This window comes from Podarcis raffonei, chromosome Z (assembly GCF_027172205.1).
Source record: "Podarcis raffonei isolate rPodRaf1 chromosome Z, rPodRaf1.pri, whole genome shotgun sequence".
Taxonomy (NCBI): Eukaryota; Metazoa; Chordata; class Lepidosauria; order Squamata; family Lacertidae; genus Podarcis; species Podarcis raffonei.
In genome coordinates this window covers 41,911,186-41,937,793 of record NC_070621.1, presented here as the reverse complement: position 1 = coordinate 41,937,793, position 26,608 = coordinate 41,911,186, and the positions used below count along the sequence as shown (strand labels likewise).

General features: G+C 45.0%; 1 protein-coding gene across 1 annotated transcript in view; it reads right to left on the bottom strand.

The window, feature by feature from the left end:
- The window catches only part of RNF128 (ring finger protein 128), a 39,500-nt gene extending 14,434 nt beyond the window's left edge, over positions 1-25,066 (bottom strand). The window contains exon 1 of the mRNA XM_053374695.1: positions 24,559-25,066. Coding sequence (XP_053230670.1) covers positions 24,559-25,000 — 442 coding nt within the window. The 5' untranslated portion in view covers positions 25,001-25,066. The remainder of the gene's footprint in view (positions 1-24,558) is intronic.
- Between the last annotated feature and the right edge of the window lie 1,542 nt (positions 25,067-26,608).

Here is a 26,608-nt window from a genome sequence, read left to right as displayed (position 1 = left end):
ACCACAAGACTCAACATCTATTTTTGTGCAAGCTTGCTCACATTGGAAAAGAACATAGCAAAGCAGCAGTTCAAAACAATGGCCAACCAACAGTATCTGCTGGGGACCTTGGAGAGCTGCAGCCATGGATCTCTCTAAACAGAAGACAGTCTTGTCTACTCAACTGAGGAAAAGTGTGCTCTTTCTAATATATCACTTTTTAGTCTGTGCACAAGCAAGGTGCATGCTGATGCCTTTTATTTATTTACTCTGCCATGTCGGCGTGGGATTACTTCTTACACAGTGCTGAGTACTGTTTTACTTAAGAACATTATTACAATTGGAAAGGTCAGCTATTGTTATGAAAGTCAAGCCACAGACCTGAGGATGTAATGAAAGAGCGAGATGACTTTAAAAAAATAAAATCCCACTGTGGATCAACAGAAGCACAGACTGTCTGAAATAGTGACTGAATTGCAACGTATCTCTGGCTGCTTAGAACTAAGCTTAAACTCAACAGAATACAGAAAGGGGCTCTTCTCTGATACATACAGAGAAAATATACAATAGCAACATCTAACAAGGACAAACACTTCATGGGAGCATAATTTACTGCACAATTATGACAGAAAGTAAACCCAGCAGTGTCAGAATAGAACCACAAAACATTACAGTTCCTCTTACGACAGTCAAAGTCAAAGGCGTCAAAAGGGTTTCAATACAGTGGTATCTCGGGTTAAGTACTTAGATCGTTCCGGAGGTCTGTACTTAACCTGAAACTGTTCTTAACCTGAAGAACCACTTTAGCTAATGGGGCCTCCTGCTGCCGCCGCACCGCCGGAGCACGATTTCTGTTCTCATCCTGAAGCAAAGTTATTAACCTGAAGCACTATTTCTGGGTTAGCGGAGTCTGTAACCTGAAGTGTATGTAAACCGAGGTACCACTGTATATCTCTTTTCATATTGCATATTTGTTATATGCAATATGTTAGCTGCATATTTGTTAATAGAGACTGAATATGTATTACCAATTTGTGATAATTGAACCACCATTTTAAGTTCAAAGAAGTTCTTTAAAAGTGCAGCTGTGTTAATATAATCTTTGACCAATATTGTTTTATTAGATTATTAAGAGACTAGACCTAAGCAGCTCAAATTTATCTGCAAGTATAGAACAGCTATTCAGAATTAAACAAAAGAAAAGCCCCACAAAAGCAGCTAAGGTAACCGCTTCCATGAGAATGTAGGAAAGAAGGTTAGCCCAACATGACAATTTGATAAAACATTTCCTTGTATACCCCATTTAAACTCTATACACTAATCACCGATTAAATTATACAGCATGAGGGCTAAACTATTAGTTTTGGTATATGTTTTGAACAGAAACGCAATAAATTTGATTTAAGCATTCGTCAGCTGGGGACTGAAAAAAAGGACATTTAACATTTCCTGGGACTGCAAAGCTGTAGGGAAGCAAACTAAGGAACAACTCGGAGATCCACTCTTGCCTCCCAGTAATAAATGTCATTGCAAGGGGGAGACCTGCCGGGCCTCATTCAGAAGCAGCAGCAGCTGACTGGTACTGGCTTCCCCTGTCTTTGCCCACAAGAATACTTGGCTCCCAAATGTTGCTTGCACTGAGATACAGAGCGCAACAGAAGCTTACTCTACCACTATCAGCCAAAGAACAAACAGCTATCATGAGGGGCTACACATCGCTTCTCCCAGGAAGAACGCTCTGTCACAAGAGACTAGGGCCCTGCGGGACTTGACATCTTTCTGCAGGGCCTGCAAGACAGAGCTGTTCCACCGGGCCTTTGGTCAGGGCGCAGCCTGACTCCCTCCTTTGGCAATCTCCACAGAACTTTAGCTTAATGGTTGCCATCAATTTGATTTTAATTAATTTTTATAATGAAATGTTTTTAGAATGTTGTACTATTTTATTGTTGTTAGCTGTCCTGAGCCCGGCTTCGGCTGGGGAGGGCAGGATATACCGTATTTTTTGCTCTATAAGACTCACTTTTTCCCTCCTAAAAAGTAAGGGGAAATGTGTGTGCGTCTTATGGAGCGAATGCAGGCTGCGCGGCTATCCCAGAAGCCAGAACAGCAAGGGGGATCGCTGCTTTTGCTGCGCAGCAATCCCTCTTGTTCTGGCTTCTGAGATTCAGAATATTTTTTTTCTTGTTTTCCTCCTCCAATAACTAGGTGCGTCTTATGGTCTGGTGCGTCTTATAGAGCGAAAAATACGGTAAATAAAATTTATTATTAACATAGTAGCATGATAAAAGACCAGACAAGTTCAATGTTTGGGACAAACTTTCTGTGCTTCTTTCTTTCTTCCATCCTAAAAATGTCAGGCCCTTTAAAAGTATTATTTCAGGAGTATTATTAAGTATAATTCAGAATACAGCAAAGGTGCCTGCTTAAAACATTTTTGTTCAGGCAAGTCTATCCAGACATGGAGAAGCACCTACATGTATTTTCTCTCTTTTTAGCTACTGGTTGACTTTAAAAATCTTTTGACTGTTTTAAAATATCAATTTCTAACCGTTTTTCACTGATAATTTATCTGTAAACTTAAGAGCTTTTTTTATGGCTATAAGAAAGCAATATAGTGGTACCTCGGGTTACATACGCTTCAGGTTACAGACTCCACTAACCCAGAAATATTACCTCGGGTTAAGAACTTTGCTTCAGGATGAGAACAGAAATCGTGCTCCGGTGGCACGGCAGCAGCGGGAGGCACCATTAGCTAAAGTGGTGCTTCAGGTTAAGAACAGTTTCAGGTTAAGTACGGACCTCCAGAACGAATTATGCACTTAACCCGAGGTACCACTGTATATACATTTTGTAAATGAAATAAACACTATTGTCTCAGATTGAGAGGGACAGCAGGCAACAGCCGACCGGGAAGCTCTCTTCCCTCTGTTGATTACCACCACCAGTTGAGCTGAGCTGCCCTGCACTGTCTACCTATCAACATTTTCTTGTTTCAAACTGGAGTACCAGTTCCTTCATGCACAAAGTCCAAGCCTCAACCTGCCGCCAAGCTCTAATGAGAACTGCAATTATGGCAGCAAAGAGTGGCTGGGAGGGGCTGCTGATGCGCTGCAACCAAGTTAAGGCTATGTGAAAGGACATTATCTCCCACACAAACTTGCCTGGGCTCTGACATCTTTGGGAGAGGCCCTTCTCTCAATCCCACCCGCCTCACAGGCACACTCAGTGAGGATGCAGGAGAGGGCCTTTTTGGTGGCTGCTCCCATACTCTGGAACTCCCTCCCTAGAGAAGCTAGACTTCTTCCCTCAGGTTCTCTTTCTGCCAGCAGGTGAAGACCTTGTTATTCCAACAAGTCTTTAGGAACTGACTGTACCTAAAGAAAGGGATGGTGCTGTGATGTTTTTATTGTTGGGATAGCTCAGTCAATAGAGCAACCTGAGGGTTGAAGATTTGGTCCTTTCTATGGGGCAAAGGATTCCTGCATTTCAGAGGGTTGGACTAAATGATCCTCCAAGTCCCTTCTGACTGTATAACTCCACGATTCTATGTATTTTTAATGGCTCTGTTTTTATATTGTTTTAATCCTTTTAGGTTTGGGCTTTTCCATTTTATCTGTGTCTTCTATTTTTATTTGTAAGCAAGTCCTGGTTCAGGAGAAAGGCAGGATATTAAATAAATCAATTAATCAATCTGCAATCAGCATTCTACTCATGCAAAAGAACACTCAAATGAAATATTAAATGGTATGTTTGATACAAAACTTTGAGACTGCTGGATATTCCCGAACACCTGTTCAACCACAAAACAAAAACAACCCTAGGAATATCAATTAAATATTGGACTATAAGAATGCACAAGTATTGCCACCACTGATGCTTGAACACTTCTACCAACAAGAAATATATAACCTTGAATCTCATTCTCCAACTCTCAACGAGAAAATGTGGCCAGACTGGCAGGCATACAGCCGACCTGGATAAAAACAAAGCAATCTCTCCAAGCGTATGTGAGACAGCACCTGTAATTATGTACAACAGCATCCGCTTTTGTATTCAGCCCAGATATAGAACAAAGGGCAAAGGCAGCAAAGCAGGGCCATGCAGTCTTGTGCCTGTAATAATCAGTGTGGAGGAGGAATCAGGAAAGCCTGCTACATTATCGCTACCTTCCCACAGCACTAGCCATAACTTGCCATCTTGCAGAGCACGTTATCTCTCCAGCAGATGTGCACCGGGTCAAATCCTAACTAATTGGGGTATACAATAAATCATGACTCAATAGCAAAAGGGAGCCTCCCTGGCAACTGTCCATCTCATAAAAGGCAGAACAGCCTCAAACTCCTACCTTTAGGGCATCTTCCTGTGGGAGGTTTGCCTGGCACCTGCACTGGTATCTTTCAGGCACTAGGAAATTGGTTTTTTATTTTAGTTTTTTTTTATCTTAGGCATTTTACTTAGTAATTACATTTATATCTTTCCTTCCTTCCTAAGGAGGAAAGTCCTTTTAATGTTATCATGATTCATGATGATGAATCTGTACCTAGCTTTCTGCAAAATCAACACAGTGCACAAAATCAACACGGTACAAAATAAAAAATACAACTGGAATGGAATTTATGGTTGCTGTTGAGCAGTTTCAGTTATTTTGCTCTTATTGTAATTACAACTGCACTGTTTAGAATGCATTGTTGTAATTCTATAGCATGCCACCCTGAGAAACAGAATATAAAATTATAAAGGTATTGGCTTTCTCACTTCCTTCTTCGTGGAGAAATGTAGGTGAATTGTTCTATAAAGATTTTATATTAATCAAAGATGCACCGTCATGTGCTATGGGACAGAGTGCAGCTACTGGCAATTTCCAGCAATGGATGATCTAAACAATACACCAGCAAAGTAGTTTGTTCAATCCCACAAGTGCACAGAAACCACTTGGCTGACTCAGGTTTCCCATTACTTTCCAGGATCAGATCAAATTACAAACCAATGCATTTACAAATGACCCAGAGCCCAATTGAGGCCCAATAGTCAACATATTGTGTGTGTGCACATGCCACAGTAAACTCATGCCAATATATCATTAGGAGGCTCCAGTACCCTCAAACTGGCAATATTAACTCATAGGTCCATTTCTAGCCACGAACTCTCTTTTAAAAGGAGAAAGAAGAATTACTGTACACTTTTGGAAACATTGCTCTAGGACAGTTTTATGTTCTAAGGCCTTTAACACTCAAGTGCAAAGCAAGCAGCCAGGAAGCTGCCAATACTTTCAAACAAGGTGTTACTGTTCTCAAGTATTACTTTTTCCTGCTTTGACTACCACCATCTCTTTTGTGAGATTATATATTCATCTTTGTCAGGCATGGTTCCCTTAAGCATTGCCATGGCTACGAACATTTAATTCTGACATAAAAGTCTGCCCCAATCTCTTCGGCAAGCAGAATTGTCTGTAACATCACCTCTGATCAGTTTCTTATTAAGGAAAAGAGTTGTTTCTTATTAAAGAAAAAAAGGGCTTTTTTGAATCATTCTTTCAAATCCAGTTTTGTAGTGTTAGCATAATAAACCTCTAACATCTGCTGCTGTATTTTTCTAAGGAAAAATATGATTTATAAAAATGCATTGTTTCATAAAAAACTAGTAACAGAGTGAATACCAGTCAAATACGCAAGTTTTAACCTTTTCTTTCCACATGGAAGTCTACAAGCATGGTATAATTTACTACACAATATAAATGCATATTTTCTGGGGAAAGCTAAGCTTAATATATTAAAATTCAGCATTTTTCCCTCTCTAATTTTAACAATGTAAGACATACGCTACTGAAAGTTGAGTTGCTGTGTTTTAAAATACTTACTAACCCAGTAAAACTTTGCATTTGTTTAAACGTAACATTTAAACCGCATCAAGAATGGTGGCCTTTGCTTATAAGCAATAAAGTCTGCCTGGCTTGATTTTTATCTTAAAACCTTATAGCACGTTTTTTTGGGGTGGGGGTGGGGTGGGGGTTGGCTATTGGGGGAAAAACCCAGAATAAATGTAAAATAGGTTGGGGAGGGTTAGTTTTGTTTACTGAACTTAATCAAATCCCAGTCATTTAAGGTATCAGATAACTTTCTGTAATTCCTAGAATTGTAGCTTTGGGAGAAGTCTAATAATGTTTGGCTGACATCTGAAGGGTGGATATGCCCAGGCTTTACTGACGGTGAATATTTTAGAGCACTTCATACATTAGAAGATAATACATGAAAGATAGCTCAAGAAGGGGCACAAAATCTAGACTCACCCTTATTTCCAGTTCCAATGCTAAGTACGCTATATGGGATGATGCCCAATAGTAGTCATACTTTGAGCAGACGCATTGAAAGCAATGGACCTACCGTATTTTTCGCTCTATAAGAGGCACCTTTCCTCTCCTAAAAAGTAAGAGGAAATGTGTGGGCGTCTTATGGAGCGAATGCAGGCAGAAGGCTCTGCTCAGCGCTCCCTTTAAAGAGCAGCCCTTCTCCCTCCTCGGGGAAAAGCCCCCAAGAGCCGAACACACGCTCCACGCGGCTCTTTAAAGGGAGTGCGGCTCTTGGGGAAGCCTTAGCCGCACGCAGACTCTCCCAGGCAGGGGAAGAATTCATGCCACTGACCGAGAGAGGCTGCGCACGGCTATCCCAGAAGCCAGGACAGCAAGCAGGTTCGTGAAGCTGCGATCCCGCTTGCTGTCCTGGCTTCTGGGATTCAGAATATTTTTTTCTTGTTTTCCTCCTCCAAAAACTAGGTGCGTCTTATGGTCTGGTGCGTCTTGTAGAGCAAAAAATAAGGTGCTCCAAGTTGTACTTAGACAATCACCTATTATTCAATTAACAATTTGCACAAGGCGAACAAACCTGGAGGCATCAAGTCTACTCTAATAGAAAGTTCTTTGGGGGGAAACTTGCCACTTAGGGTTCCTGAACACTTCACAGCAGAATGTATCTGGGAAGCAATTCCAAAAACTCATTTTCTCACTGAACAGCTGTAAAGCAGTAGGGAGGAAATAATTTGCAGCAGAAGAGCAACCATTCCCCCTTGCAAGCCCCTTCTTTTAGCCATTTCCAACTGCTTTGCAGCAAAAATGTTTGAAATTGGCAGCAGGGGAGAGGTACACAGAAAGAGTCAGGATAAGCACCCTTTCCCACCTAGGCACTTCAGCGCTCTAGGGCAGGGGTCAGCAAACCTTTTCAGCAGGGGGCCAGTCCACTGTCCCTCAGACCTTTGGGGGGACAGACTATATTTTCGGGAGGGGGAAATGATGCAAGAGCACCACAAGCCCCGGTGGCTGCTTACCTGTGTCTTGCGAGCATCAGGGGCTGGCGGCGGCGGCGGGACGATGAGCAGAGCACGAAACGGCTCCAGAGAGGGGCTGCTTAAAATGGCGGCCGCTCAAGCACTTGCTGCTGCTGGCAACAACAAAGCCCAGCCCCCTCCATCCTCTATGCAGGGCAGGGAGAAGCCAGGAGGATGGAGGGAGGAGGTGCCGCCGCCACCATGTGAGGCAGAGGGAAAGAACGCATGCACTGGCGATCCACACAGTGATTCCCGCACCGTCTGCGGGCTGGATCCAGAAGGTAATTGGGCCTGATCTGGCCGATGGGCCTTTGTTTGCCTACCGATGCTCTAGTCCAGGGGGCATACAAGACTGCCAATCAGCACTTGCTCAACCAAGAAATTCAGTAAAATTTCAAGGCAAGCTCCTAGACTCATCTCCATATCTTTCAGCCCATAGATTCAAGAGCCAACACCAAGAAGTTCAAGAGTCTTCCTTGAGACTTTCCTCCTTTTGAACCTTTGCCCCCCTGACACAAGCTCTGTACTGTGTTGTGGCAAGTAAGCAGCTACACCAGCACAGTTCTTAAACAATGTTGAGAGGCATCATGCAAAGACACCTTTGTAAAATGCCCTGTTATCCTTGGATGAATAGTGGTGCTGTATAGAATTTTTTTAAGTAAAATAAAGTATAATATATGATGCCTTACCTAGGTGTATTCACTTAATTTTTAGAAGGGGCCATGCTACCACTACAAAATGTGCGTTTCACACTTATAACCTCCTAAACTTCCAAGTAAATACTAATTTTTGTAGCACTGCATTGTACTTCCAGTTTAAATGGTATCGTTATTATCTGATGTAAATACAGTCATACGTTGGAAGTCGAATGGAATCCATTCCGGAAGTCCGTTTGACTTCCAAAAAGTTTACAAACCAACGAGCGGCTTCTGATTGGCTGCAGGTTTTTGATTGTTCGGGAGCTGAAATGTGTGAGTTCCAAGGCGTTCAGCAACCAAGGTACGACTTTATTGCATTCAGTATACCTAAGAAGAGCTTGGGACTAAAAGTGATACCTTGCACAACTCACTTTGGATTCAATGAGTCTGCATTGCTATGAAAGTGTCTTAAAACTATCCAGCTGAACCACAAATTATTCCTTTAACCCCATGATTTTCAACCAGTGTTTCCTGGCACACTGGGGTAGCTTGAATAATGATCGGGGTGCCATGGGCAACACTGGCCTCTGTCCCTCTTTCCTTCCTTCTCTTCCTCCTCTGATGCCCTCTCGCATCCCTGCCTCCCAAAGGCTTGTGTGGATGTTGCAGCAGCCCTGACTACAAACTCCCCAGGCTGGCCAAGGGGAGCAAGCAAGCAGGTGAGGGAACCCAGCCAGCCAGTCCTTGCTGTTGGGAATGGATAGACAAGTCCCAGGCCCTTGTGGGGCAGTGTGAGGAGGCACCTCTCTTTGGGGTGGGGTGGGGGCAGGAAGCTCAGAGATCAGGGCAGCAGTGGTGGCTGCCCGGAGGACTCCCAAGGAGAGGGGAGAGGAGGCTGGAGGAACTCTACAAGGGAGGGTGAGAGGCTGCCAGTTCTGCAAACATAACTGGGCTCCTGAGCCCCACAGGGGTGCCGCAGAAAGAATGTAGCTGGTAAAGGGGGCTGTGGACTCAAAAAGGTTGAAAACCTCTACTTTAACCACCTTGAAGTAAAAACTGAAAGGTTGCTCCATATGCACAACAATATAACTGGCTCCCATCACCATCACATATTTATTGAACGACTACCAGCAGCTCTGACTTCACAGGTCTCTATTCTAACAGCACTCAGTGCCTCTTCTTAGACATTGTTGAAACTAGATTAAACAGCTGATCATTAAGCCTAAATATTCCTAGTAATTAAGCCATTGAACAGTTTTTTTCATAGCCTCAGCAAACATTTATCACCCACCACTCAAAACCAATCACCCACCCCATACCACAGAATAATCTAACCTAACCTCTCTGGTAAATTCTCTCAAGAAGTTAGAGGAGAATCAAACCTCATCATTTTTTATTACAGCTACTGTACATATCTGAGAAATGTAGAGTAGCCAGTCTCTGCTGAATACTGCAGAGGTAAACTTATGTTTAGGCTTTGCTACTTCAGATGGCAGATGATGCTCACACACTATCGCACATATAAAGCCCGATGTCATGCAAATGAGCCTGCTCCAAAATGTTAGCTTTCTAATTGAAGGTTTTTGGGGTGTTTTTTAAACCAAGGAGCATTCAGACATGCAAACCCCCAGCAGCAGTGTGAAGTTGTTCAACAGAGATATCTGGCCAAAACCAAATTATAAAAATGGTTCATTTAACCATTAAGTAAGTAAACTGTGTTTCTGTGCGCTGCTCTGGTTCGCCAGAAGCAGCTTAGTAATGCTGGCCACATGACCCAGAAGCTGTCTGCGGATAAGTGCCGGCTCCCTCAGCCTATAGAGCGAGATGAGCGCCACAACCCCAGAGTCGTCCGCGACTGGACCTAACAGTCAGCGGTACCTTTACCTTTTACGCCTAATGCCAGTTGCCCTATCAATGTAGTAGCACAAACATGCCATCACAGCTGCTTTGAAATTAAGGAAAAGGAGGTGATGTCATGTCTGCTTTGGCCCTGATCATAAGACCCAAGTGACTGCTTTAGTCAGTAAAAATAAAATGCCACAACCTGAGAATTCTATGTGTCGAAATGGTGATTACTGGCAATATGGCCAAGCAGCCCTATAATCCCCCAATGGCAACTCTACTCTTGGTTTTTATAGGTCGGATGAAGATGAGCAGGATGCATCGTCTCCAGCGCAAAAGAAGCGCAAGAGAAGTATGTGTCTTATTCCTTGAAACCTATCTGAGTGCTGGCCTTTTACATTAAAATAAGCAGCACCGGCAGCCTTAACAAACTTAATATGCCTTCCTAACTGTTTATAGTAACGTTATATGTTGTTTAGTTAGTAAAATTCTAGCTAAAGTGTTGGTTTTTAATCCTGGCTTAGTTCCCTAATGCCAAACGGAGATGATGGAGGAGAGATAACGTTGCTGCTTCAACCAAACCTTTCATTTTAATTTCAGTGAATCTTCCTTCCGGAGGCCCATATGCTACAAGTTCTTATGTTACAAGGTCTTACCCTGTTATTGTGAATAGCAAGGTGATTTCAGTTACTGTAGCTAAATTGCATACGTGAATTATCTAGCTTGGATCTTCTACATTTCCTGCTGGCCAGTGCTGCTGCCCCATTATGGAACCCTAGATTTTAATTCTAGAGTACAAGGCAGCTGCTTTTAAAAAACAACAACCCTGCCAGAAAGAAGGAAGATTAATTTATAGAGCTCTGCTGAGCAACAGCAATTTTAATCAAGTAACTGATGTTTACCACATCGTTGCTAAGCTGAAACAACTATTTTGGTTTTCTGATTTTAAAGGTAAACTTTTGCCTCCTAATTCAAAATTAAGTGAATTAGAGTAAAGGGCCAATCCCGGAAGTTTATCAGAAATAAATCTTGCTTTAATGGGGCCCTTGCTTGGGGTGAACAGTGGTTTAGAAATATATCTATAAATAATTTAATGTCAAATACAGAACATAATTGTATTGATTTATTTGGATTTTTAGCCTAATCTTGGTGAGCCCCAGTATACATAAAAAGATAACAGGAATAGTTACATAGCATAGATGTCTGCTGTCAGGATAATAGCACCACTCAAATTAAAATCCTGGTTTCTTAGCTCTAGTATTTAAATCAGATTATCACAGAGGAATATCTAAACTGTTAGTCTGGACACTCATAAGTTCTGTAACAAAGTTGAACATTAGAATTATCACATAGTAAAGGTAAAGGTACCCCTGCCCGTACGGGCCAGTCGTGTCTGACTCTAGGGTTGTGCGCCCATCTCACTTAAGAGGCCGGGGGCCAGCGCTGTCCGGAGACACTTCCGGGTCACGTGGCCAGCGTGACGAAGCTGCTCTGGCGAGCCAGCACCAGAGCAGCACACGGAACGCCGTTTACCTTCCCGCTATAAAGCGGTACCTATTTATCTACTTGCACTTAGGGGTGCTTTCGAACTGCTAGGTGGGCAGGAGCTGGGACCGAAGACGGGAGCTCACCCCGCCGCGGGGATTCGAACCGCCGACCATACGATCGGCAGGTCCTAGGCACTGAGGTTTTACCCACAGCGCCACCCGCATCCCAGAATTATCACATATGGGCAAGCTAAAAATCCATTTATCCCAGTCTCCAGCTGTAGTCAGCCATCTGCTTTGTGGATACTCATGCAAAGGAAAGTTAAAACACTTGAAAGTCAACTGGGCTTACAGAGCATCCTTCGATAGTGAATTTGGTTTATCCTGAACTCACAAGGAAAATTTTCTGGTACACTGAAAATGCATATTCTGTGCTGTATTTCAGTATGGAAGGAACATAGGAAGCAGACTTATTCCAGGTTAGACATCATGCCCATAGTGTCCACTTTCGTAGTAGCTTTCCAGGGACTCTGGAAAAATCTTTCCTGCCTCACCACTACAATGAGTCCTCACAACCATTTATTTAATTAATTGCTAAAAACCAAGCTATAAGTTTCCAGAAATACTCAACTCTTAAAGATAGACAGGCTTTCTTTGAAGAGAAGACAAGAACAGAGAGCAATTAGGCATGATGGGGGGGAATGTTCACCTCATAATTTTGTAGCTCAAAGTAATTTTGGTTATACCCATTTCAACTGTGCCACCACTATTATCCCCCTTCTCCTCATCTTAATTTATTACCGCCCTTCACCCTAAGATCCCAGGATGGGTTACAACAATTTCAAAATACAACTTGAAGCATATCCTACTGCATTGTGGGCAATATGAGCAAGCAAGGGATCAACTGATCAAACTCTTACTGGCAAATTTGCCCGGAAAATTCGAAGCCTCCCATATTAAATATCTTTTGGAAGACTGGTCAAATGGTATTACACTGGCCATGGCGAAGTTTCTTTCTGAGGTTATAAGAAACAAAGATCATTATGCCCTAGATAAAACAAAATGACTGCCTTGGTTTCTTCCATCTGTCTGTCTGGTCGTTTTAACTGTGTCTAGTTTTGAAATTGTTTTGTGGGTCTTTGGACCGCAATAAAGATTTGAATTTGAATATAACTTCAAAAACAGTTTTAAAACCAATTATACTTCATTAGACAAAGTAGATGCCATGTCGGGAATATGAGTGGACTACCTGTGGCCTGCATGCATGACCCCCATCCCCTTCTTTCCCCAATCCAAGTCTAGAAAGAAACTGCTCTCAAGCAAAGTTTTAGAGCAATGTGGGAAATTTGCACACAGCTTTTTGCAAACCAACCAATTTGTTCTCTCTCACACCAATATGGCATCACTTCCGGGGTTAAAATGAGTAATCATTTACTGCTCATTATAATCAAAATGCTCATGTCTTGTACAATAATCCATATTTGAGGAACGCAATATAGCTAATGGGGAAAGTGCCTTAGAAAAAAACACACTTTGTTCTGTGGGACTGTTTTTAATCCTTACCAATACAACAGCTTGCTTCTGAAGGTCAATACAGATTACACAAGAAGGGCAATTATCATAGTTACGGTATATACTTGGAGACCTGCCGTAGAAAGGTACCATCTTCCCTCAGTAAGCAGGTGATAAGATTCTGCCCTTACAAGTTCACAAAGCAAATATTTATTCTGAATTTGTTAAATCCTGGGCATCTTGCCCTGAAAAAAAATGTATTATCATTATCAGCCAACATTTAATAGCATTTTTTTTTTTATGTTAGAGATTTTAAGTATCAGGCTGGACAAGTTATGCTGCTTCCAGACACTCGACTCAAAACAAACTGTAGTAATCATCTAACTATTGTAGTAGGCTAGCAAGCCAAGTTACTATCCTAAGACAAAGGTTCACATTATTATGACTTCATTTGGCCTGAAATGAGCAACATTCCTTCTGAAATGGGTGCTGCATGTAGCTATATCCACTTACCAACTTGCTTGGGGTGAGGGCCCCTGCTGAGCATGACACAAGAAATCTCCCAGAACTCTAGAGATACTGACCTGGGCTTTGAAGCAGGAAGAAGCAGTGAGAAAGATTCATGCTTTTTCTGCTTGCTCCGAAACCCCATTGTAGCAAAGCTCTCTTTGGCATATAAAGAAGGGTTTGGAAGAAGGAAAAAAGGAAATGCTAAATTACAGCAGGCTGCTGATGCTCCACTATAAACAAATTTATGTATTATAAACCCCTCAATTTACTGGCACAATTTCACCCATACATGGTTGAAATTGCACAACTCAAATCCCAAACAAGGCAGAGAACTTAAAAGTTCTTTTTCTTCTGGGTTCACTTGGGTTTAGCTCTTTAGCTCTGGAAGGCTTAGGGTTGCTATGTCTCCCTCCCCCCACCCACTCCCTAGCTATGGGGTGGCTCCAAGGGTTTGAATATATGTTATTTTCATGTATATATGGAACCCTTAGAACAGTGTTAGAAACTCAGATATATAATCCAGGCACCAAATGGCTCCTTAAACCAAGGGTTACAGTTGCCAAAACGGAATGTCTAGTTGCCGTTTTTGGCTCTAAAGTCTTATTTATCAAATGATGAATTGACTATGATTGATTATCAGTTAAACATCTGACTAGTTCATATGACAACCCTGAGCTAGGTTAAGAACTTTGAGAACTTAAAGAAAAGTCACTTGATCCAGTGACAGTCCACATAAAGGTAAAGGTACCCCTGCCCGTACGGGCCAGTCTTGACAGACTCTGGGGTTGTGCGCCCATCTCACTTAAGAGGCTGGGGGCCAGCGCTGTCCGGAGACACTTCCGGGTCACGTGGCCAGCGTGACAAAGCTGCATCTGGCGAGCCAGCGCAGCACACGGAAACGCCGTTTACCTTCCCGCCAGTAAGCGGTCCCTATTTATCTACTTGCACCCGGGGGTGCTTTCAAACTGCTAGGTTGGCAGGCGCTGGGACCGAGCAGCGGGAGCGCACCCCGCCGCGGGGATTCGAACCGCCGACCTTTCGATCGGCAAGCCCTAGGCGCTGAGGCTTTTACCCACTGGCTTTTTCCGACCTCCTTTTCTTAAAAGTGACTGTTCCTGCTGCACAGAAAAAGCATTTTGGTTCCAGAAATTCATTCTAATTGTGCAGATAAACTATAACTGATAGAATTCTACAGAATGGGGTACTAGTGTGTGAAAACAGTCCATATCCAATGATCACCAGGCATGCACCTCCCGATGATGGAGGTGTGAGGCACCATCCTGGCGCTCAGGCATTTTCACCTGATCCAAACTGGTCCAAAGCCAGGTGCAAAAAAGCCACCTGACTAATTTTGAACACTGCCTTAGAACAAAACTGCTGTGTAAGGTGAGGGACTACTGTCCTTCAATTTAGAAGATGGTGATTTTCTAACTGTGGACTGATAGTCTATTCTGTGAATAGATTGTTGATTCAAATGTCAACACCTCCTGATATCAAAACCATAATAAATACAGTGGTACCTCGGGTTAAGACGTTAATTCATTCTGGAGGTCCGTTCTTAACCTGAAACTGTTCTTAACCTGACGTACCACTTTAGCTAATGGGGCCTCCCGCTGCAGCCGCCGTGCGATTTCTGTTCTCATCCTGAAGCAAAGTTCTTAACCTGAGGTACTATTTCTGGGTTAGCAGAGTCTAACCTGAAGTGTCTATAACCTGAGGTACCACTGTATTATCCAACTGTTTAAGTGAGGGGTGGGGAACCTAATTAGACCAACCAGTCCTCCCCATTTGCCCCATGAGACCATTTTGATCAGGCCACACCCACCTGATCTAAATCAGACATCATGTACGACATCAGATGTAGGGAAGGTAACTGCAGGGCTTGTTTAAAACAGTGTTTGCAGCTGATCAATAGTGTTTGCAAATCATAGGGCAATATATCACTTTGAGGGGAGCTTGATCCTCAGAAGTCCAGTTCAAAGTGATGCAGAAAGATAGTCCGGTGTCATTATAATGTCAGGTGACTGACAAGTGAGCAGCTCCACCCATCATACATGGCCCATCAGGGTAGGGGAAGAGAAAAGCCTAGCCTACCAGGCTACTAAGGAAATGCCGTGTTCCCTCTTCCGCATCTTACCTTGACAAATGCACCCATTGCTCCTCAAAGCAACAAGAAGCTAGTTAGTTTCCTTCCCTGGCCCTGAAAAATGAAAGTTAATGGAACTTGGACAAAAATGAATTTTTGTATTCCTAAAGGAAAGCAGTTGCTTTGGTTTCTACCTTACCTTCTAAGAACATCCAGTTTTTCACCATTTAGCCCAGTAGCAAGTGCTGCAAACAGTTGCTCTTGAGAGTCGCATAGGATTTTATAAACTCTATAAACTCTGCCTTGTGCTTTGACAACAACCTGCTTAACACAAATCCTAGACTCAAAAGAGGTTTATAGTGTAGCTGCCACCTTAAAGGGGGACCCGATCGTCAAGTTTCTGTTGACACAGCAAGACTATGTACATTAGCTGAGAAACAAGTTCCGCCCCCACATGAGAATGCCTTTAGGCTATCCATACACTAGCCTCCTGATCTTTGAGCCACCAACAGCTGGCTCAGCCAGTGCTAGCCTCTTCCTCCACCCCCAATGCAAATAGGAACCTGTGTAATTTTCCCACAGTCATTAGACATCTGACATGCAATGAAAACACAGTTGCCCACCAGGCACCAGCAACATTGGCACATAAGCTTGCTGAAAAGTCTGCAGAATTCAGAGGTTTGCATTGTGACCTAGGCAAATGAAACACATTTCTCCTTAATTTCATTTTCGTCTTATGGTTGATTTTGTTTGCTCAATGTGGTTTATAATTTGAGAGGCACTAGAAGTTACCTGCTGAGTTTTGCAGCACAAGCAACTCCTCTCCTGACGTGGGAGGAGCAGCAGTATGCAACACCTCCCGGGCAGCAGTATGCAACACCATTAACAAGGAGTCTGCATGTTACCTCCCCATCTGGAACCTACTGTATTTTTCACTCCATAGGGCACACCTGACCATAGGGCGCACCCAGTTTTCAGAGGGGGAAATCAAGGGGGGAAATATGATTCCCCCCCCCAGCTCTGGGAGCAGCGGACTGGCTGCGCTTCTCCCAGACCTTCTCCCTGCTTTTGCAGGAGGTGGGGGAATTCCCCCATCTCCCGCAGAAGCCCACAGGAGCCACGGCTCCTGCGGGCTTTTCTATGAGGGAGAAGGGACTGACACGGCCAGTCAGTCCCTTGTCCCCCCTCGGGGAAAAGCCCCCAAGAGCGGCGCGCTCTTTAAAGGGTGTGCGGTTCCTGCCGGCTTTTCTACGAGGTGGGGGAATTCCCCCACCTTGTAGAAAAGCCAGGAGAAGCCACGCACCCTTTAAAGAGAGTGCGGCTTTTGCGGGAGTTGGGGGAATTCCCCCATCTCCCGCAAAAGCCCACAGGAGCCGCGCACCCTTTAAGGAGCTCTTGCGGGCTTTTCGACCGGGAGAGAGAAGGGACTGACATGGCCAGTCAGTCCCTTCTCCCTCCTTGGGGAAAAGCCTCAAAGAGGTTGGGGAGCAGCGCAAAGGCAGTGCGCCGCCTTCCTGCTGCCCCCCAGCTTTTGGGGCTGGCGGTGGGGGGAAGCGCTGCTTTCCCCCACCTCCAGCCTCAAAGATCCCTGAAGCCTTTGGAGCACAGCGGGACCTCACGTTGCGCTCCAAAGGCTTTGGGTTCCTTTCGCTGACCCAAAGCCTTTGGAGCGCAGTGCGAGTTCCTGCTGCGCTCCCAAGGCTTGAGGCTTCTGGGACAGCCTTTGTAGCCTCCAGAGGGCAGCGGGGTGAAGGCACCCCGGTGCTCTGAGGAGGCTTTGCGAAGCCATCCCCAAGCTAGAGCAGCGAAACGGAGCGCTCAGTCTTGCTGTTCTGGCTTCGGGGACAGCCTTTCTAGCCTCAGAAGGGCAGCGGGGTGAAGGCACCCCACTGCCCTGCAGAGGCTTTGCACAGCTAACTCCAAGCTAGAAGAGCAAGACGGAACGTTCCGCAGCGCTCCGTCTCCCTGTTCTGGCTTTGGGCTTAGCTGCGCAGCCTGCATTTGCTCTATAGGACTCACACACATTTCCCCTTAATTTTTGGAGGGGAAAAAGTGCGCCCTATAGAGCGAAAAATACGGTAGTTTGGTTTATAATACAGTGGTACCTCTGGATACTAACGGGATCTGTTCTGGAGCCCCGTTCGCATCCAGAAGCAAACATAACTAGTGATGGCACGTCTGCGCGCGCATGCAATGCTTTTCGCCGCTTCTGCGAATGACGTCATAGGGAAACTTCACTCCATAGGGAAATTAAAATTATAGAACTCCAGTATTTAATTTACAGCGGTACCTCTAGATGCGAATGGGATCCGTTCCGGAGCCCCGTTCGCATCTAGAAGCAAATGTAACCTGTGTGCGCGCGTCTACGCGTGTCACGTTTCGACGCTTCCGCACATGCGCGTGATGTCATTTTGAGCATCTGCGCATGTGGCGAAACCCAGAAGTAATGCGCTCCGTTACTTCCGGGTTGCCGCGGAGCGCAACTCAAACATGCTCAACCCAAAGCGCATTCAGCCCGAGGTATAACTGTATAGCAAGTACCCAACTGCTAGCACCCCAATGCTGTTCTTTTAAAAGCCTGTCCCTCTGAAACATCCAGTCAATCAGAACAGCCACACCAATACGATTTGTAAGTTTTTTTCAAAACACAAGTGTTATTTCCTACTCACCATGCTTCAGCTCTCCAACTAAAGTGGGCCAAACAAACCCTCAAACATACATGTGCATCTGCTACCTCCTTCAGCAAATGTATGCATGGTTGTCTTAAAAAAAATGTTCAGTTCTGGATATGCTAACACTTGGTAAACATGTGGTCACATTTACCTACCTTTCAGATTTCCCCATCTACCCCTGACACTCATAGCCTATGTATGCCTCCTGGGCTCAGTGGACTTCCAAGGTCTCTTGCTTCCTGCTAAACACGCAAAGCTCCAGTCTGGAGTCCACAAATGTTGGTTTGGCTCTCTGGGTATCCTTTCCTTGCTTTTGCCACCACCAGCAACAATTCATTTGCACAATTGGGGAAGGGGGCTAGGTGTTGTTAATTTTGCATAAAGGGAGTGGGCCGACTCTCCTTCTGCTTCTTCCATACCAGCATGCAGCCTCTCACCTGTCCCAAAGTTCTCTGAAATTTATAGGGAGGAGGGATTTAAGTCTGAGATAGTTCATTTGGTAGAGTACAAGACTCTCAATTTCAGCGTCATGGGTTCAAGTCCCATGTTAAGATTCCTGCATTGCATGGGTGACCGTCATCTGCCCCTCCAACTCTACAATGCTATGATCTGGCAGGGTCTGTGGGACCCTGCTTTGGTCCTCCTTTTCTTCAGCTCAATAACTACAAACAATCTCTCAACACTGCTTTTCAGGCTCCTGCTTCCTTAGCCCCATTCCTTTACTCACTTGCCCCTTGACCAGGTTTCTTAGCACTCCTTTGCCCCTCCTCCCCATAATAGCATACAGCCATTCCTGACCTTAAGAATGATGCATGATTCCCTGCTGCTTCACTTTTCCATGCCTCCATCATTAGCCTCAATTCTTCCCTTCTGGCTATCCCCCCTTAGTTCATTGACTACTCTCACAAGGCTAGAAGACTGGCCTTTCCCAAAGTTCAAGATTCCATTTCAACTGTGTAGCATCGTTTTATAGGAGAGGATGCAAATGTTTCCTCAGAGTTGTTATGATGGTACCACACTAATAGCCATTCTAAATAGCCCAAGTCCTGCATGCTTCAGAAAGTTCTCTGCCATAGTCCCCACTCCTCCTCATCAACTCTAAGATACAGTGGATTGATATTTGATGCTTATCTTGGTTTAATTGCATGCCAAAGTACATTTGATAAGATAAGAAAAAAGCATTTGGCTTTGCCCTAGAGTGGCCCTTTCAAGGAAGGCTGCCTGCCACTACTGATCTTTTCAGGGAGAAATGCTTCAAATGAACCCCATAAACCTCCAGAACTTAATCTGAAATCTCAGTGGCTTTATAGATCAATTCTATGTATGTTTTATTCAGAAGTGCCCCTGTTGTATTCAGTGGAGCTTACTCCCACAAGTGGATAGGGTTGGGGCCTGCACCCATACACATGGATCAGAGTCTAGGATAGATGAAAGCAGTGTAAGTACCGTAACATTAATACACAATACAATCAATTACGTTCTCCTTTCAAGGCAATTTAACCGTTCTGCTCTACGCTGACTTTTTGTCTCAGCCAAAGCCAATCAATTTATTTAGCATCTGTACAGCCAATCAATTTCTTGTACTATGTAGGCCCTCTAAATGATGTCAAGGGAAACTGATTTTCTGACTAGCTATTCATTAGCTGAAGCACTTGTACTACATTAGGGGATCTGGTTTATTCAGTTCGCAAGGAGGCGGCAGCGGGCGGGGGAGATGCAGAGACGTCAAAGGCATGCAGCAGCAAACGCAAAACATTTTTTTTTAGTCCACTAAAAGCCACATCAATTACCCACATTTGTAAGCTCCACCCACATTCAAGGTTCATGTTAACTAGAGTACAATAATCCCATGGCACATATGTTTTAATGCCCCTCCGCAATGATAACATGGAAACACTAAATAAATAAATAAATAAATCAGTGCATGTTTAATAACTCCCAGAAGATAATAGGCATCTTTTCAGTATTGTTTCATAGCCGTGAGGGACATGCTACAGAGGGAAGTGAGGCCAAGTGTGTTGCTTTCTTTTCTCAAAGGAAAACATTACTACGCAAGACTATTGGTGTCCCTGGAATTATTAAGTGGAAATTGTTCGTATATTGCTTTTATGCATATCCCCGTCACTGCAACAAATAGCAGCACAGTAAGCATGTAACTAAGACAACTAACTCATTCAGAGAAAAACGTGAGGCAACAGCATGGCATTAGCACACTAGCATAGCAAACTCAGAAGGAAGGATGCTCAGAATGTTCATACTTCTGTGATTCCTAATCATTCCTACCAATATACAAAGTAATCCAAAGAACTAGAAAATTAGAATTATTTTCCTTGTACAAACAAGTGATGAAATCCTTCCAGAGCTTGTCAGTGAAAATCTATGAAGAGCACTGCATATAATTAAAATGCACTGCATAAATGCAAATTACTGTAATCCATATTTGTAATGTTAACATACAAATGAGATAAGCCATTGCAACTTGATTAAAACAGAGTACTAAAGGTTGAGCTGCCTTGTAGACGTGGTGCAGGTGATACCAGGGTCATGCCCAAGTTACTACCATCTCTCACACGCTTCACATGCAAACATGGGCTAGAATCATGATTTACTACTACATTAATATTGCATATGACACATGAGCAACAAGGGTTACCACATATTTTCTGGAAGGGCTCTTATGCTTTAGGTAGAAGCACATTGTGTAGAATTTCAATCACAGCCAATGTGAACCTATTTTACTTACAAGAACTCTCACCTTGGATTGAATGCTCTTGAACATGTGCAGAGCACCTTTCAGGCTTTAAATTTTCTTCACCTGGCAAGCAGTTAAGATACTAAAACAGAATCATTAGTGGCCAGTACAATCATCAGAATGTACAGTGGTGTCCAAACTTTTTTCAAAGAGGGCCAGATTTGATGAAGTGAAGGGCCCTGAGGGCCAACCAAAGAACCAAAGGGCCGACCAAACTTGTTAACCTTTTTTTAGAATTGAAGATGTTGAGCTTTTTTTATTATTATTTTACCCCAAAGTTGTTGAGATTTTTTTAAGATTGAAGTTGTTGAGGGTTTTTTTTTTAGGATTTAACTCCAGGAAATAAACTGCCACAGGGGCCGGATTAAACCGACGGGCAGGCCAGATTAGGCCCCCCAAATGGACTTTACACATGCCTGGTTTCAGAGGATATCTTATCCAATTTTTATCTGTGCAGCTCCAAAATGACGATTTAAATTTCTACTATCTTTTTTGTATTTGTTAATATATTTTTAAAATGTCACAAACTGTTTGCAGATTTCACCAACATATGATGCAGTATATAAATTGCCTAAACAAATAAATGATACAGAAGCTTCTTAGATGGCTTTTACTCACTGCAAGCAATAAAGAAAGGAATTGTGTGCTGCCCTTTTGCAACTACTTTGGAGTACTTTCAACTTGTATATAGTGGCAAGACAATTGCTTTATTCAGGATGGTGAGTTGAGTTCAGTAGGAACCAAAACTTGGGAGAGTATCTCCAGTTAAGATACCTGCATTTTGGATCTATATGCTATGCAGAAGATAATTTTGTGCTAGCTGAAGTGAAGTAGTGTTGACAATGGAGGAACAGCATTAATGCTTTTGAAGATACAGTGGTGCCTCGCAAGACGAAATTAATTCGTTCCGCAAGTTTTTTCTTCTTGCGAGTTTTTCGTCTTGCGAAGCACGGTTTCCCATAGGAATGCATTGAAAATCAATCAATGCGTTCCTATGGAAACCGCCTTCAGACCAGGTCCGGGGACAGTCTGTCCCCCGACCTCTTCTGAAGGCTGGCGGGGGGGGGGGGACAAGGGCTTTTCTTCCCACCGCCAGCCTTCAGAATGCTGTTCTGAAGGCTGGCGGTGGGAAGAAAAGCCCTTCTCCCACCCCGCAAGCTCCGGGGACAGGAGGGCTTTGCTGCCGACTGCCAGCATTTTAAAAGCCCCCGGGACAGCGGAGACTTCCCTGCTATCCCGGACCGCTTTTAAAATGCTGGCGGTGGGGAGCAAAGCCTTTCGACCCCCGCCGGCCTTCCTGGACCTCTTCTGAAGGCCGGAGGGGGGCGAAAGGCTTTGCTCCCCACCGCCAGCATTTAAAAGAGGTCCCCGGAGATTTCCCTATGGGCTTTCTTCTTGCGAAGCAAGCCCATAGGGAAATTCGTCTTGCGGAACGACTCAAAAACGGAAAACTCTTTCGTCTTGCGAGTTTTTCGTTTTGCGAGGCGTTCGTCTTGCGAGGCACCACTGTAGCGTGTGCTCTAGGTTTTTTCCAGGGATTATAACCTCAGGAGCTGCCCAAATTGTTCTTAGGATCTTCTGCCTACTAGAAGTACCAAAGAACATAAGAAGAGCCTGCTAGATCAGGCCACTAGTCCACCAAGTCCATCATCCTATTCTCACAATGGCCAACCTCTTTTAAAGCCATTCAAGTTAGAAGCCATCACTACTTTTTGAGGGAGCGAGTTCCAGGATTAAAAGGATTTCCTTTTGTCTGCCCTGAATCTTCCAACATTTAGTTAGTTACTTGCAAAGTGTATTTATGACTGGAGTCTAACACTAGATGCTACGTGGTGTGCTCCACGCAACTTACTGGGACACTTCTGTGTATGCATGTGATCGCAGTGAGAACCTGGTGGTGCTTCCCACACCAGGGGGAGGAAGGAGTAAGCGGAGTGATTCACAACAGTAATATAGCAACAGCCATGGTCAAGAGAAGCCTTTGCAGTAGACAGTCTGATCTTGTGGACTAGCATCTTTAATAGTCAAGCAACTCCTGGTGCTGTTTTACAGCAACTTCTGCCTCTGGAGGAGAAAGCCTAGAAACTATCCACTTCTTAAGATAGCACACCCATTGCACACTTAAAACCCACGACTTTGCCCAAAGAGTCCTGGTAACTGCAGCTTTTTTACGGGTGCTAGGAATGTATTAGGGGGAAGCTACAGTTCCCTGGATTTTGGGGGGAAAGTCATGTGGTTCAAGTGTGTGGTGTACGTCTGCCCTCAATTTTCAATAGCCAAGGACAAAGTCTCTGAAGCCAAATTGAAATACTTCTGTGGGTTGCCATCTTCAACATCAGTAGTCCCTTTAACCCTCTTGCTGTACCTTTCTCTAGAGACTTGGACTAACTATGATGTCACCAACAGCCATGGTCCACAAGAATACAATACCCCCTTCTCTGCCTTTTCCCTCATATCACACCTTCCAACAGATTTTAACTAAAAGCAGCCCTGAGAGCTAATCTTGGCTAAAAAGCAAGATATAAATTTCATATACAACAGCAGAAAGGTATTGAGGGGGCAATCGTATGTATCCTAAGATGGAAGCAATACATACAATACAATACAATACCCACAGATATATGCAAGGCCCAAATAAGACACACTTTACAAAGCAACCACACATCAGACAAGTGCTTGTACACCAAGCGCAAAAATAAGCAATTTTCTTATCTGATTATTGCAACTGAAAACAGCCAACGCCACAAAGAGGTTGTAGAATACTTAAGCAAAAAGAAGAGAAGCTAGGAAATGCTTCTTTCTACTTGGTTGTTCAAACACAGAAAAAGAAGATGGATCATATCTTCTGAGTCAAGCAGAGCAGGAGACTCTTCATATGAAAGATTCCTGCACTGCAAGGGGTTGGGCTAGATGACCCTCGGGGTCCCTTCTGACACCCTCTGAAGCTCACTCTGGGCCAGTTCCCATCTCTTAGCCCAGGGTTGTCATTAAGGATGAAACGGGGAGGAGGAGAGCCATGTTCCCCCCCACCTCCCCCGGCCCTCCCTCGTAATATAAAGGTGTTATATAAATGCATTAAACAAGCTGCATATCTACACACAAACACACAATCATATCTATATCTCCCAGGGTAGCTCTGTTGGTTAGAGCACGGTGCTGACGAATGCCAAGGTGGCACTTTCCATCCCCTTATGGGGGCAGCGGGCTTATTCTTGCGGGCTGGACTAGATGACCCTTGGGGTTCCCTCTCCCCAAACTCCACCAATTCTGTGCTATACGATACAATGCATTTTTATTTTTTAAAAAGCCAGGTTTTCAACCTCGACTCAGAGGGACCCGATGCCCAAGCGAGGGGCGCGTCCTGGAAACTGTCCGGCTCCCTCCCTCCCTCCGCCACCCACCTCCCCCGACCCTCCCTAGGAATATAAAGGTGTTATATAAATGCATTAAACAAGCTGCATATCTACACACAAACACGCAATCATATCTATATCTCCCCGGGTAGCTCTGTTGGTTAGAGCGCGGTGCTGACGGACGCCAAGGTGGCACTTTCCATCCCCTTATGGGGGCAGCGGGCTTATTCTTGCGGGCTGGACTAGATGACCCTCGGGGGTCCCTCTCCCACAACTCTGTGCAATACAATACAATGCATTAAAAAAAAAAGCCAGGTTTTCAACCTCGACTCAGAGGGACCCGATGCCCGAGCGAGGGGCGCATCCCGGAAACTGTCCGGCTCCCTCCCTCCGCCCCCCGTTTTCCTCACCCGGGTGTGTCATGGGGTGGACGTCGTTCCCGGACCCCCCAGCGTAGTTGTAGATGACGGCGGCGGAGGCCTCCCTGGCGGCGGCCACGGCAATCTTCTCGGCGAAGGTGCAGCCGCCTCCGCGCTGGATGAGGGCGACCCACGGGGTGGGCGGCGGCGGGCTGCTGAAGTTGGTGAGCGGGCTGCAGGCGTTGGCCGCCCCGGGCCCTTCGGGGGCCACCACCAGCCCCGCCGCCCGGCGCAGGGGGGAGTCCTGCCCGTAGATGCCGCTCTCGCCCACGTTCCAGTAGCTCTCGTTGCTGCCGGGCATCCTCCACGACACGTTCAGCCACGCCGTCCACACCGACTGGGCAGAAGCCCCGTGGCGGAGGCTGCCGGGGCCGCCGCCGCCGCCACCGGCCAGGAGCAGCGCGAAGAAGGCCCACGAGGAATGCCGCCACATCGCCTCAGAGGAGACCCGCCGCACCACGGAGAAAGAGACGACGCGGGGGGAACAACAACGCTCCCGCCGCCGTTTGCCTCAGGCGAGCGACTGGCCCGACTGCCGCGCTCTTTACCTGAGCCCATTCCCCGCCCATTTCTGGAGGGCGGGGATTCGAGGGGAGGGGCGGGGCACGGTGGACGGGAGGGGGAGAGGCAGACACGCCCCTCCACACTCCTCCTCCTCCGCGGCTGGCCCAGGGAGGCCCACGTGCGCGCAGGCGCGCCGCCGCCGCCGCGTTCCGAACCTTTGTCCCGGGATCGAAGCGCGTGGTTGGTATCAGTAGAACTCAATAAAAATGCCTAAGTAACTGAAGTTCCGCACACCCACCCACCCAGAAGTTATCTTGCAGGAGCCTACTAGTAAAAGCTGTCACAGTGTCCGTTCCAAAACCAAAGCGTTCCAAAACCAAGGTGCGCTTTCCCGTAGAAAGTAATGCAAAACGGATTAATGCATTCCAGACTTTTAAAAACAACCCCTAAAACAGCAATTTAACATGAATTTTACTATCTAAAAAGAGGGTTGATCCATAAAATGAAAGCAATAAACATTGTACAGTGGTACCTCAGGTTAAGTACTTAATTCGTTCCGGAGGTCTGTTCTTAACCACTTTAGCTAATGGGGCCTCCCGCTGCTGCTGCCTGTTTCTCATCCTGTACTGTTCTCATCCTGAAGCAAAGTTCTTAACCTAAAGCACTATTTCTGGGTTAGCGGAGTCTGTAACCTGAAGCGTATGTAACCTGAAGCGTATGTAACGTGAGGTACCAATTAAGGAATTTACAATAACACAAAATATTACAATAAACTGTGTGCTCTTAAGATTGTCATCTGTTGTTCCTATGGCGAGTCGGGGAGGGGGGGGAACGACATGCTTCAGCATGAGGGTGGGGGTCATAGCTGACAACTTTTCCTTTTTCTCGCAAGGAATCCTATTCGGAATAAGGGAATTTCCCTTTAAAAAAGGGAAACGTTGACAGCTATGGTGGAGGTAGGGGCTAGGATTGCAGTCTTAGCCCCCCAAGTTTTAGCAATTTACTCAAGAGTAAGCCCATTGATTTATGTTAGATGTACCGTAGGTTGCCTTGCAGTGCTTTGCTCGCCTGGTTTGGGAGTTAGCCCCACTTACCCATGTAAGGGGGAGGGGAATAGAATTGCATTGTCACTGTTTCATGTTATTGCTTGTTTGTTTCTTTATTCATTTGTCTGGCCAAAGCCATTACAAAATTGTGCGTGTGTGTAAAATATACACAAAAACAAAATACACCACACAGTTAAAATAAGGCATTCTGTCATATACAGTCATATCTCGGCTTGAATGTGCTTCGGGATGAGCACGTTCGAGTTGTGCTCCGCGGCAACCTGAAAGTAACGGAGCGGGTTACTTCCGGGTTTCGCCACTTGCGCATGTGCAGACACTCAAAATGATGTCACGTGCATGCACAGAAGTGCCGAAACGTGACCCGTGCACGCACAGATGCGTGGACACGGGTTACATTTGCTTCTAGATGCGAACGGGGCTCCGGAACGGATCCCGTTCGCATCTAGAGGTACTGCTGTAATAGTTTGCTA